General features: G+C 36.3%; 1 protein-coding gene across 1 annotated transcript; it reads left to right on the top strand.

The window, feature by feature from the left end:
• Window positions 1-12,985: 12,985 nt before the first annotated feature.
• Window positions 12,986-13,842, top strand: LOC144997584 (enoyl-CoA delta isomerase 2, peroxisomal-like). Its single transcript, XM_078957479.1, has one exon. It carries the CDS (start codon window positions 13,001-13,003, stop codon window positions 13,724-13,726), a length of 726 nt encoding a protein of 241 aa, XP_078813605.1. The 5' UTR covers window positions 12,986-13,000; the 3' UTR covers window positions 13,727-13,842.
• Window positions 13,843-14,362: the final 520 nt, after the last annotated feature.

Raw genomic sequence — 14,362 nt, 5'->3', positions numbered from 1 at the left:
AGGTAAGTCCTCTGGGAATACGTCCGGACACTTTCGTACTACTGGTACATCGTCAACAGTCGCCTTACCCTTCTTTCGGCCATCGATAACATAGGTGATGTACCCTGCGCAACCTTGTTGAATGTAGCGTCTCGGTCCTGCCGCTGAACAAAGGACTGGTCCACGTTGTGGCCTCTCGCCCTGAATCACTAACTCTCCCCCAACAGGAGTGCGAACCCTCACTAACTAAAGCTCGCAATCAATCACTACCCCATTACGGCTCAGCCAATCCATACCCACTATAACCTTATTCCCTCGCAGGGGAATAGGAACTAAGTCCACTGAAAACTACTCGTCAAATAGTTGCAGCGAACACCCCTTATGTAATCTTGTGACCCTGATGGTCATGTCATCCGATATCTCAACCTCAAGTAGACGATCCAGCTCACCCGGAGCTCTACTAAACCTCTTGCTAAGCGCAAGTGAAACAAATGATCGGGTAGCCTCCGATTCAAATAATACTATAGCTGAAATGTCGTTCACTAAGAATGACCCCATATGAAAACATATAACAATGAGAAATAATCAATATCAATAAAGAGATAAGAGGAAAATAGATACCCGTCACCACATCAGGAGTCGCCCGCGCCTCCTTTGTTGTCATCTGAAAAGCTCTACTCTTCGCCACTGACACCTCACCTTGGCCTTGATGGCCGTTTGTAATCCTCAATGTAGCAGGGGCATGTGCCGCCACCTATCCTGCTACTGACAAACTCGGACACTGGGAATTTTTATGGAAGCAAATCAGATCAGGTGTTGTGGTGGTAGTGGGAGTAGCTGTACAATCTCTGCTCATATGCCCGGTCTGGCCGCACTTGTAGCAACCGAGACTCCCTGCCTTGCACGCCCCATTGTGCAATCTCCCATACTTACCACACCGACCGTGGCTTTGCTGTCCTCTAGATCTGGTATCTGATACCTTGGGCTTTTTCCTAAACTCCTTATGCTAGATGCCACATCTGGCTTCCTCTTCTTCTCCATATCCAAATCTATCTCTCTCTCACGAGCCCTCGCAATCATATCATCCAGCGTTTTACAGATGGACCGGCTCACAAACTAGCGGACATCACTCTGCAACATCTCATGATAACGGGCCTTCTTCATTTCCTCATCAGCTGTGTAGTGAGGAACGAGAAGAGTCCTCTCCCTGAACTTGGCGGTTATCTTCACCACTGTCTCTGTAGTCTGATTGAGATCCTGAAACTCCCTAGCTACTTGTTGCACTCAATAACCGGTGAAAACTCGGCTCTAAACTTGGTAGTAAAATCATCCCAGGTCATCGCATCAAGTGCTACGTGATCCCCAATGACATGCCCGATCTCCTCCCACTAATCTCGTGCCCTTTCCTTCAAAAGACAGGATGCTAGTTTGACCTTGTCCCCCTCGACACATTTGCCGGTGCGGAAAGCGTTGGCGACATCTGCCAACCACCTAGTACTCGCTATGGGGTCCCGTGCCCCATGGTAGTTTGGAGCTCCACAAGCCCGGAACTCCCTGAAGGTGAGTGTACGTGACCCCATCATGGTTGCCACCTCAACACGAAATGTGCTCAACCTCTCGTCCATCAGCTCTATAATACCCTCCTTAATCTAACTAAAGATCACAGTAGTCTGCTCAAGTATGGTGCGAGTAACCTCTGAAGTGACGAACTCTCTAGTTTGCTCATCTAGATGCTCGGCCCTCGAGCATGATCCTGATTCCTCGCGGGCTCCTGAACCGCCGACTGTTGGGCTAGGGCATAAAACCACTATTCTGAAAACACATCATGATAAACGTCAGAAACACTGGTATATCTCGAAGGATCGCTACTACTACAAGTTTCCTGGTCTCATCTCAGCCTTCCTTGATTCAAGTATGAATCCTTTGCTTTCAGCATTACGGGCCCATACTACCTTCCACATCTATCCAAACTTTCCTCAAGAACTGCCTTGACTTCCACCAAGTCACTTCTACTGCTATTGATCTATGCTACTCTCATCCTAGGCTTACCCTAGGGAAATCTCTGACTCCACCCAAACCAGTCCTCAACTGCTGAAGGGCTCCTTGTAATGCCAATTAGCCATCACCTGAATACCATCACATGTGAAGAGGGTCAGATAATCCTTCGAGTAAAAGACTCATCCCTACAACGGTTAGACTCAAACGAGAGCTGCGCAATAGGGCCAAACCCAACACTCTGAGATTATTCAACCCTGATCACATGTGACGTGACGTATTCACCTAATGGCTAACTCCCATCACTCAGAGTCCCACAAGGCACAAAGCAAGCAACATTCGGACACAGGAAACTACTCAAGCAAATATATCCTCATAACGAGAAACTGTACTAGCATATAATGTTGAGCTCATACTATTAGGCATAACCTAAACAGGTTATCCTACTACTGTATACTCAATACTAGCATGCAATTCTCATAAAGATGGAACAGATATAGCAGAAACATAAGGCATCCTTTTAGATCCTTAGCCCTATTCTATCATGTTGTTCTACTAAACCTGAAACTGATAATCATAACATAAACTTGCATGGGTAATTTGGGAATACTTACTTGAGCTCGGTTGATCGCATGAACCACACCCTTTTTCTCTTTTTCAAAAACTCTTTTTTTTTCAAAATTCTTTCGAAACATTTTTCTTTTGAAAATCGTTTCACCATTTCCTTAGTTTGAGTCCATTCATACCCGGAAGTGTGCCTAAATCCCTCAAACCAAGGCTCTGATACCAACTTGTAACATCCTAAAAATACAACCCAAAATTTTTTGTTTTAACATTATTAAAAACCACAAAACCAAATGTTATATAATAAAACCATGCATCGTATGTCTCAAAATGCCATAATAAATGTATCAATCAAAACTGAAGTTAATATCATATCGAAACATCTGAATAAAACTCCCAGGATAAAACTGTAATTGTGGTGTGTGCCATGCCATCACCCTGAGCTCTTCCCCTTGCTATTGGAAGTACTTGAAACCAAAACTGAAAACTGTAAGCACAAAGCTTAGTTAGCTCCCCCAAATTACCACATACCATAGAATATCATATAGAGCACATACTGGGCCTTGCCCACTGCATCAGACAAAAATCCGGAAACTGAATCGGACCGAAGTCTGGAAACTAACCAGGGCCTTGCCCTCTGCATCGGACCGAAGTTTGGAAACTGCATCGCACTGAAGTATGGAAACTAACTAGGTCCTTGCCCTCTGCATTGGACCGAAGTTTGGAAACTGACTAAACATAGTATAGCATAATCATAACTACTAGCATAAACATATATACTGCATATTGCATAGGACCAAAGTCCGGAACATAGAACACAAATACATGCTCGAATCATAAAGGCATCAAGCACAGTGAACTACTTCATCGGACTGAAGTCCGGAACTATTGCTGACTAAACGGGCCGACATTGTGGTCGTAGACGCGTTCCTACTAGAAGGAAGACTCACCTCGTAACGCTGGCTGCTGAGATGCTAAATCCGAAACTGTCTGACTGCTGCTCCGGAACTCCCCCGCTACAAATTCCATAAACACTAAATCAAATACTGATAACTAATCTCAGGGTAAAATGACCATTTTACCCCTGCTATAGTGTAGGTTACAAACATGGCCCCAAACCCCTTAATTTCTTCTATGTGCATTAATGACCCCCTAGAGGCCCACTGATGACCCAATTTCCTATATTGGGCCCAAATCCCTTTATTGGGCCTTACCCTAGGCTCAACACCTATACATGGCCCATATTCATAGACTCCTAATGGCTCTTAAGGCCCAAAGACTCTAAGTCCAAATCACAACCCACACCGAGGCCCAATTACTCAAAGCCCAATCTGGCAGCGTACTCGGGGCATACCTCTAGGGATGCTGAGCGTACTGGCTGCTAGCTTGTACGTTGTGCGTACCTCCTTGTACGTCCAATGTATATCCCTATTAAGACAACTTCCTATTAAGTGCTTAATCCATCGATTTAGAAGCTATAAATTCATATCCATGACATATTCTATGTCCTAAGCCATAAAGTTGCTTACTTGATGGCTTGGATGGCTCAAAGAGGCTCAAACTTCAAAAAGCAATATCCTAACTCCATAGAAATGGCTAGATCTCATGCATGGCTTCATGCAAACCTCAAAGATCGAAAATTTATTGCTAAGAAGGTGTTTTGAGCCTAAAGGATGGCAATCCCAAGCTCAAAAACGAATCTTCATGATCAAGGTCCAACCTTTAGACCTAAAGATGTCCAAAACTTCAATAACTCTAGATCTAGCATATGAGGAAGAAAGTTCAATGGTTTATACCTTCTTTTGGTGACAAAGAGTGAGTCTAGTCCAGATCTCTGAGTTCAAGCTTCTTCTCCAACCTTTGCTTTCATTCTTCATAACTTCTTCCTCACTAAAAACTCTCACAAAGAGCCAAATCACACAAAAGAGAGAGTAAGGACGTGCTATTTTTTGTGGGTGCGGAGACTGGTAATAATTCAGAGGGAGGCTATAATGGGGTTTATATAGGTCTTAAACCCTTAAATTAGGGTTTTCTTATCTGCTCACTTACGCTGCGCGTACCTAGTGGTACGCTGCGCGTAAGTGTGTGCGTCCCCGATTCCAACGGCGGTCCGCTACGCCCTGCGTAAGCTCAGGCTACGCCCCGCGTACGTCTTATGGGTGGCCCAAGACTTGTCCCAAGTGCATAAATCCAAATCCACTACTCTTTTTCTTCCATACTAGTCCCAACTATAATTTAAGAAAAATTAAATAATTAATAACTTGAGAGACAGACGTTACAAGTTAAGACAATGTGGGGGAGTCCATGACACATATGTATAAGAACCTAGGGGAATCCCACAGTATCTTGGTGTAAGACCCTGGAAAGATTCCACGGAATACCTATATGTTTATACGTGTGTTATGTAGTATGATAGTTATGTTCTGTGATATGTGGTATGCTTTTTGACTCTGTGTCATTTACATGGACGACCCCAGGGGGAGCCTGTGGCAGTGAGATATCAGACCATGGGGGTGGGCGGATCCCATCACATTCCATGTAAATACCATGGGGGACCCCATGGCATGTAGGTATAAGACCATGGGGGGAGCCCATGACATCCCAGAGTAAGACCTTGGAGGGTTTCCACAGCATCCTCATATGTTTGTATGCATGGCTTATGTGGTATATGTAGCTGATATAACTAATATAGATTATATGATTATATGGATTGTGTGGGGTATGCTCTGGGGAACTGAATAAGCATTAGCTTACAGTTTATTGGTTGTTTCAGGTACTTCAGAGCCTAAGGGCAAAGGCCCAGCATGATGGTGCGACATGCACTCTCCGATTTTTTTTTTGGGACACTTTGATGTTTTTGGGTAATTTATTTGATATTATGGATTTTTTTTTTAAAAATGTGGTTGAAATATTATGTCTTTTGAGTATGATTTTGTTAACTAAAAATGAAATTTTTTATTCGAAATTTGGGCTGTTACAACACAACTCATTTCTTTTAGCTCAATTACAGAACTAGGACATTTGTGATGCTGAATGGCATGCCATATTTTATAAACATCAACTCTCTTGGAGTTATGCATTTCGAGTTTCCTCAAGATTTAATTTCCTTTGGTTTAATATAATGAATTGGCAATATCTATCTCCATAGATTAAATAAATGTGTTGTTTCTCCCTTGTGATTCATGGCGAAACAATTCACAAACAAAGCCAAGCTTTTACACTTGCTACATCAGAACATTGTTTCATATAAATTATGTATTCTCGAAATACATTACAAGGATGAAAACTATACTCACACTGATATTGACACACATACACACACAGACACACACACACACACACACACACACACACACATATATATATATATATATATATATATATATATATATATATATATATATATATATATGCTCCCACTTATCTTTGTTTCTAGAAATTGAAACTCCTTGAATTTTGTCATTGAATCAAAGATCCTAATTACTCCTAATGGATTTGACATTCCTTAAGGTCCATTTTTGTTTCTTGGAATTCAAACTCCTTGAATTACTCATTGAAGCAAATACTTCATTTTTCGAGTTGCTTGTTTCAGTTCATAAATGAACTTCATAATCTTACACACCCTTCACAACAATCTTGGTTTGACTATATGTTTGTTCACATCCATATTTGTTATCTTCTTAAAGATGCACTAACACTTACAGTTTTAAGGTTTAGTGTTTGATCAACCAAGTTTCAAACTTACATGGATTGATTCCCGTTATCCATGTTATCCCTCTATCTTGCAGCCTTTTAGGGTCTTCCATAACTTCCAATAACTTGATTTTATATAATTAGGTCTATGATGTCTTTGATCAAGTTTATTAGGAAGAATTAGAGGGATATCAATCTCCTTAATAACTTTTTCAAATTCAAAGTGATTGCTACGATAACTACTGGTTCTTCATTGGTTGACTCTTGAATCTTATCAAGATGATATATGCATATTTAGCTATATATTTTATGCATTATTTTAATACTTTTTTCTACATTTTTGCTCATTATAGAACAAAATGGACTTAATTTGTTTTAAATATATTTTGTAGCAGCGAAGACATGCTCAGGATTAAAAGGAAGCTATTATGGAGCTAGAAGCATGAAAAATGGATAAAAGTCAAAGAAGACTTAAAGTTGGAAGACCACGTCATGGTTGTCTCACCACAACGTGGTGATTGGAAAAATCCTGATGGACTAGTAACTTGTCGATTATGTGTTTTTATTGAAGACCACGTCATGGTGGCAGTCAACGACGATATGGTGGGTTAGATTTGGGAATTATAATTGTTACTATTATTCTTTCAAACAGAGGGAGCACTTGAACACAGAGGAAGCTCAGATTTCGATTAATGTTTCGGTTTTGAAGATATTTTAGGAAATAATACTTCTTAAAACTTATTTACTTTGTTAGTCATTTTGATTTTCATTGTGAATTTTGTTTTTAAGAGTTTTGATTCCAGAAATCATGGGCTAAAACCCCAACTTCTGTTTAGAGTATATGATCATTATGACTATGTGTTGATTTATTGGATTTTGGATTGTTATGGGTCGCTTATTTGTTATGATAGCTTGTTAAAGATCCTTTTGTTTTAATGAAAACTATATATTTTGTTTAGTGCTGAGTTTTTTTGAATTGGATGATCATTCTTATTTGGTAAACTTGAATCTTATAAATTTGTGACCATCATAGTTGTAAGACTAGTGTTTTGATCATAAACCTAGGGTGAAATAGAAGAATAGGTAAATTAATGTGGAAGCTAATATGTGATGATCATTCATGTATATTGAATTGATGTTATTATCCATTAATGTTAATCACAGTTCAAGTCTAGCATAACTCGAATTAAATACTAGTAATCTTGATTGTTTGTTCACCTAATCAATGCATGAATGAAATAGTTTTACTAAAGGATTATTCTTTTGATCATAAAGCTTTGTTAAATTAGGAATCAATAAGCAACAATCAACTAAATCCATTGCACTTATCCAAGAAATCAACCATAGGAGTATTATGGATCAAGTCTAAATGAAAGTCTCTTTAATATCTTGTCTTAATCTTTAATTTGAATTACTTATGTTAGTTTAATTGCTCTCGGTAATAACAGTTTTAAGTTTCTAGACTTGAAAAACTAGAAAAGCACTCTATTTAATTAATTGTTTGAATTGGTTAACATTTATTAATATTTAGCTTATATTTCCGTTCCATGTGTTCGATAGCCTACTTACATGAACTATCTTGCTATTTGATTAGGTACAATGCCTATTGCATATTAGTTAGTCTAGATTGGTCGGTTTATTACTTAGTACATAAAATACATATCACAAGATCAATATGGATACCACTAGCTCTTTTGGATATCAGCTCCCTCTTAAGGTGTAACGTCCTGATTTTCAACCCATTTTTTCATTTTTATTTATTCAAATATTTTAGAGTATAATTACATTATGCAAAAACATGTTGCAAATACGCATGTATACAGTTGAAACTTACCCTTCTCATGAATCAATGAATCATCAAAAACACATTTATAATTAATTGGGTAAGCATGAAGCTTAGTGAGTTCTCCAAAATACTATATACCACAATACATATACATGCATACAAATAATGGCTCACGACCTTTTACCGATCCACCGGTTGGCTCACGAACTTTTGCCGATCCACCAATTATATGTGTATCTTGACTTACGACCTACTTTCGATTTCATCATCAATACTCTGGTCTATAGGCTCTCCACCTATCTCCGTTCCGCCATAAACCCCTACTCTAACTGTAATGAATAAAATAACATTTGCACACATAGATACTACACATTCAACTCTATTCTTATAGACACCTTAGAGATTATACCCTTTAATAGACTAACATTAGGCATACACTATCCTACTAGCTATTACATCCTAACATACATGAATATATACTATAATACTTGGTATAGTAAGATAACTCACTTGGACAATTGCTCATACGATTGACAACTATATGGGTGATTCTACTGGCGATCCAACTGGAAGGTAACGTGCCTAACAAGTATTAACCTATAACACTATAACTTATTAATCCCCATGAAAATATGGTAATGAAATCTAGATCTTTCATTAATGCTAACGAGTACCAAGAGTTCTATCAAATAAGGATTAGCCAGACAGGACAGTTAGGAGGCAGGACCATTTCGGCATATAGCCTTTCTGAAATTCACCAACCAACCACAACTAAAGTGGTGTGGTGATTCCAATTCTACCAATAAAGTTGTGAGACCAGTTGCATCATGAGTTTTAGTTTCTAAACATCAAAAGTTTTCTATTTCTCTTAGTTCATTACATTTATTAATTCATTTCCAATTTGAAGATTGCACTCCTTCCAAGTTCTCTGTTCCATTCCACTTATAGTTTTTATTATTGCAATGACAATTTTATCAACAACTTCAAAAGGAAACTATGGAATCACAACATGTACCAAATATAAACCTCTAATAACATTTAGTAATCTAAAGTTGCAATTTTTAACAAGTTTCACCATCAATGGGCAACTCATTAAATCATGAGTACAACTAAAATGTGGGCTTGGGGATTCGATCAACTCAAATCACCCAAGGAATGAAATCAAACATTTCTATGGTGAAGTGTTGAACCGATGATGATTATCCAAAAATTTATAACACCAACTCATGGAAAAACCATTATTCAATGGCATAAATTTAGATTTAAGGGTTTTCCACAATTTATGGTGCTTTAAGCTTCCAATACTCACCAAACTCTACACTAATTAACTAGGGTTTAATACTATAGAGTGCGGGAGTACACATGCTAAAAGAAACATCAATTATAGCAACTAATCACTACTTTTTATGGAAGTGGAAGAAATTGCCCAAACCCAAGATTTTAATTGAGGAAGAAAAGGAGAAGAAAACTAACTCCTAAGCTCTTAGATGCTCACTTGCATTCAAAACCCTTGTTTCTTATTTAATTGATTCACCCAAATCACCATGAAATGCTTAGAATCATTTCATGAAAGCACTATTTCTCCTTTGAATTTTGATTATCCCTGCAATGAATGAGAACTCCCAAGTAAATACTCCATGTTACACAATGGATATTCTAGTTTGATTTCCTTTAAATAATCACCAATTGGCTACTATTTCTAAATGGGGTTCCATTACTAAGACTTTTTCCCCTAATTAACTAGCTTTCTAGAAATCAATTCTATTATGATTTCTAGATTCACCCTTTAAGTTTGACATATTTGTCAAATGTAGTCCTTCAACTTCAAAAGCTTACACCTAAACCACCATTTTGAGTTGGAATATAACTAGCAACTTGATATTTCTCTAGAAACCGCTTCCTTTAAATTTTATGAATTTCAAGTCCAATCTGGTAAACAATAGTCAATTCGTAACTCTAAAAATTAAAGAGCGTTGGACCTTTAATTGTATTTCCTCTAGTTTGACCTTATTAAACTTCTAGTTCATTTCTATCATTATACTTATCATATATTGTATTTAAAGATATATAATTATTTATTTCTTCTAAATTTTTATTAATTATAAATATTATTTTATTTTACTTCTAAAAATTATTTCCCCACTAAAAATGGTAAAAACTTTTAGTCTCATTTTGAGGATATTACATCCTCCTATGTATATATATATTTTTCTTCATAAAAGACTATAAATTTGAAGATAAAACGAAGATGTATGCAAATAAAGGAAACAATATAAAAGTTACATTATTCTCTAATTGATATCATTATTAGAAGCATAACAAAATGATTTTAGTTTATAAGCAAAAAAAAAAAAAAAAAAAGATCTAAATATGATGTTCACAAACTTATAGAAAAAAACCAACAATGACAAGAAGACATTTAGCTAATCTTATACTTACAAAAAACATTAACTAATTTAGTATCATGGCTCTAAATAACCTGCACATTCTCCCACTCTCTTGTTATTGATTTCGAATCTCATTTGCACTTCCATAGTCTTACCTTATGCTACACATGTATAGATCAAAACCAAAAACTAATGCTCATAATTATCAACTTCTTGAATCAAATGCATTAGTTTCACTTAAATGTCCTCATTATTTTCAATAAAAGTAATTAGAAAACTACATAAATCTATGCTCTATTAGTGCATTGCGTCCACTCCTTGATATTATTACTCAATTCCTTTCTAATAGTAACTCAACTACAGTTCAATACACCACTATCAACAAAATTCATGATCACAATCATCTTATTCATATATCAAGTGAATCAATCTCGCAATGTTTCGAGTAAAAATCCGATTGCACAATACTCAAATTTTATGGAATTGCAAGAGGGGAACATAAATTTAGTAATTGGTAATTATTAATAATAATTACAGAATACTGATAACCCCGAATTTGATTCCCCCAAAATTGTTACCACTATTAGCATTATAGTTGAGGGGCCTCAAAAGTGTTGCGGCAAACCATTCTCCCTATGCGTCTCCTTAATCCAATTTTAACGGACTGGAGATGGTAGACAAAATAAGAAAATATAAATTTCAGAGAATGGGGAAGAGTTAAAAGGGAAAATATATATATATATATATATATATATATATATATATATATATATATATATATATATATATATATAAAGAAACATGTGATACATACCCGCACATATAAAATATATTAAGTTATCTTAAAATATGGTGATACAAACATGAGGAGTAAGAAGAGATTCAACACAAGGATTGGGAGAGAATCACAACTTTTCACTGATTGTTGGTTCTTAGAAACCCCAAATCGTCGGTCGATTTCCTTAGATCCAATAGAGTCTGTGTGACCGACGAAGTCATTTGCACGGTGATGAGTGGAATAACCTATGCCACCAGTTGATTTCTAGTCTGGCGTTGATTATTATACACCTAAAACCCTAAGCGCTATTTAATTCTGTTTTCCAAAACAAAAGTTCTTTTTTTTGGTAAAAGTGCTTATTAGCTTATATCGATAAATAATGAAATTTTGGAAATGTGTTTGGATTAGCATATGTGGTTCCCAAAAGCTATAAGTTGTATAATAAGCTAAATCATAGTAAAAATGAAATGAAAGGGAAAAAAGAATGAGGTTCATTTTGAAAACTCCTTTTTGTCTTTTTATCTCAAAAAGTCTCAATGAGTTTGAAGAAGTTATGATGAGTGATTTCTTGAAAACTCCTTTTTATAGGTGGGCAAAAGTCATTTTGAAAAGATATTTTCATTATCAAACCACTCAATTTAACATATTGATTTTTTAATTATTAACTTCTTAAAAAGCTAATAAGTTAGTAAACCATTTTAATAAATAAAAAGAAACACTCCTAAATTGTTGTGAGTTAGAGTATGTGAGAAGGTGTTTTGAACCAAGCAATCAAAGACCATGAAAAGGGTCGATTACAAGCTGGAAATAAAAGAGAAACAACTTTTTTTTCAAGATGGCCAACAAAATGACAAATTGTCTAGTGGATTTTAAAAATATGACATAATTTTATGACATACGGTTATGTATGTCGTGAGTCCTTTAGATTTTCCAGAAGATGACATAATGTTTATAACACTTAGTTTTGTATGTCATAAAAGTATTGCGTGTCGTAATTCATGTCTTTAAAAACCGTTTTCTTAATAATATAAAAATGAATACTTCTACATTGCTATTTTAAATGCTTGATAATTCTATATAATTACCAATAAAAATACCACATGACAACCTATGTGGCCATATTGTACACATGGCAACCAAGTTGTGATGCCGCATAATCTATTGTGAACCACACAATCCTTCTTACTTGAAACAAAAATAAAAGGGTTAATAATTTGTATCGTAAGAAACTATGTCACATGTACACGAATGGTCACTTTCATGTTTCTATATATCTTACGTTAACTTTGTGTTAATTTGTCATTCTAACCAACTATTGCCTATTAAACCCGTTATTGGCATCTTTTATGAGTTTTCAATAATTTTTAAGAAAACTAATTGAATAGATACTCAGGAAAGACGATCGTAGTTCGTAGATACGTCAAAAATGCCAATAACTTGAACAAAAGATATTTACTTTAATAACATATTAGAATGAAAGTCACAATAATATACACGGAACATTATTTTTTTTCCATTACTTTTTTATCCTTGCAGGTCATCAATCAGAAATCAACCTAACAATCTTATATATATTTCTTTTATATAATTTCCTCATATTTATGCTATTATAACAAACTCTTGTAAAATGTATAAGCTCAAAATAATGAGTAAATCTTAATGATAACACATTTAGTATTATTTGACTAAAGATCTACCTCGATATTGCCAATTATAGTTGGGGTTGATAAGATTATAGTTGCCTACTCGCTATATTTTTTTATTATATATATCACTCTTTCTACAAACTCCAACGCCATAACCACCTAAATCCACATCATGTGTACCTTAGAAAAGCGCGGGAACGTCTTCTTTCTAACTCTTACCGGCGACGGCGAACACCGCCTCAATCCTACTTTCATCTCCTCCATCCGTTCAGCTCTCTCCGAGGTTAAGTCCCAATCCACTACCGGCTCCGCTCTCGTCACCGTCGCCGATGGGAAGTACTTCTCAAATGGTTTCGATCTCAACTGGGCCATATCCACCTCCGGTGGGTCTCCTTCCAAGGCAGTTGATCTCCTCCGCCAAATGGTTGATCTCTTCAAGCCACTCGTCGCTGACTTAGTATCCCTTCCCATGCCGACAATCGCCGCCATTACAGGTCACGCCGCCGCTGCAGGGCTGATTCTCGCGATTAGCCATGATTACGTCTTGATGCGGCGTGATCGAGGTTTTCTGTACATGAGTGAGATCGACATAGGGATGACATTGCCGGATTATTTCACAGCCATGATGAGATCGAAGGTGGGGAAGCCGGAAGCCAGGAGAGATATTTTGATTCGGGCTGTGAAGGTGAAGGCGGAGGAGGCGGTGGCAATGGGGTTTGTTGAGTCGGCGCATGATAGTGTTGAGAGTACGGTGGAGGCTGCTGTGCGCATGGGGGAGGATTTGGCGAAGAGGAAGTGGGATGGTGAAGTGTACTCCGAAATAAGGAAGTCTTTGTATCCAGAGTTATGTGGGGTGTTAGGCTTGATCACTAAGGAAGTTGTAAAGCCACGGATTTAAATTTGTGGAGGAGTGAAACTTTATTTTTAGATCTTTGAGATTTTGATAATGTTGTTTGGTCGAACTAAAAGGTTGTATGTTTTTGTAAGAAATTGAAATGAGTTTGGATTATCATAGATAGACGTTGCAACATGAGACACGAATATATCTTGAAAAAGGATATAATAGCTTTTCTTCATACATACATAATAATTTTTAAAGTATAAATTATTGTGGATAAAAAAGAAAAACTATTATATATCTTGAAAAAGGATATAATAGGTTTTCTTCAATCATTATGATTTATAGTTGTAAAAGTTAGTGATTTACTGATTCGATTATAACTTCAATTCGGTCTTTCTGATTAATAATTACTTGCTGTAAAACGCCACTAAATGTATTTTGCTTAAAGTGCCTTGGGATTTCAGTTGTTTTGTCTCATCAACGGATAGCTAAAAATTTTGTTTCTCATCAACGGATAGCTTAAAATTTTGTTAATTTACTTTTAAATTTTTTGTTAATTTGGTAGTTGAAAATTATGTTGCTTAAACATCCTATGGGTTTCAATTGTTAATTTTTTGTTATATATTTTATTAATGCTTGAACCCTTGGAAATCAATTTCCAAGTTATATATATATATATATATATATATATAT

Source organism: Lactuca saligna, chromosome 5 (genome assembly GCF_052625555.1).
Source record: "Lactuca saligna cultivar CGN05327 chromosome 5, ASM5262555v1, whole genome shotgun sequence".
Classification (NCBI taxonomy): domain Eukaryota; kingdom Viridiplantae; phylum Streptophyta; class Magnoliopsida; order Asterales; family Asteraceae; genus Lactuca; species Lactuca saligna.
The sequence above is the reverse complement of the archived record's forward strand: the minus strand, read 5'-3'. Positions and strand labels throughout refer to the sequence as shown.

Bases quoted from the DNA above. Each gene is read 5' to 3' on its own strand.
- LOC144997584 (XM_078957479.1), top strand. From the start codon at position 13,001: ATGTGTACCTTAGAAAAGCGCGGGAACGTCTTCTTTCTAACTCTTACC.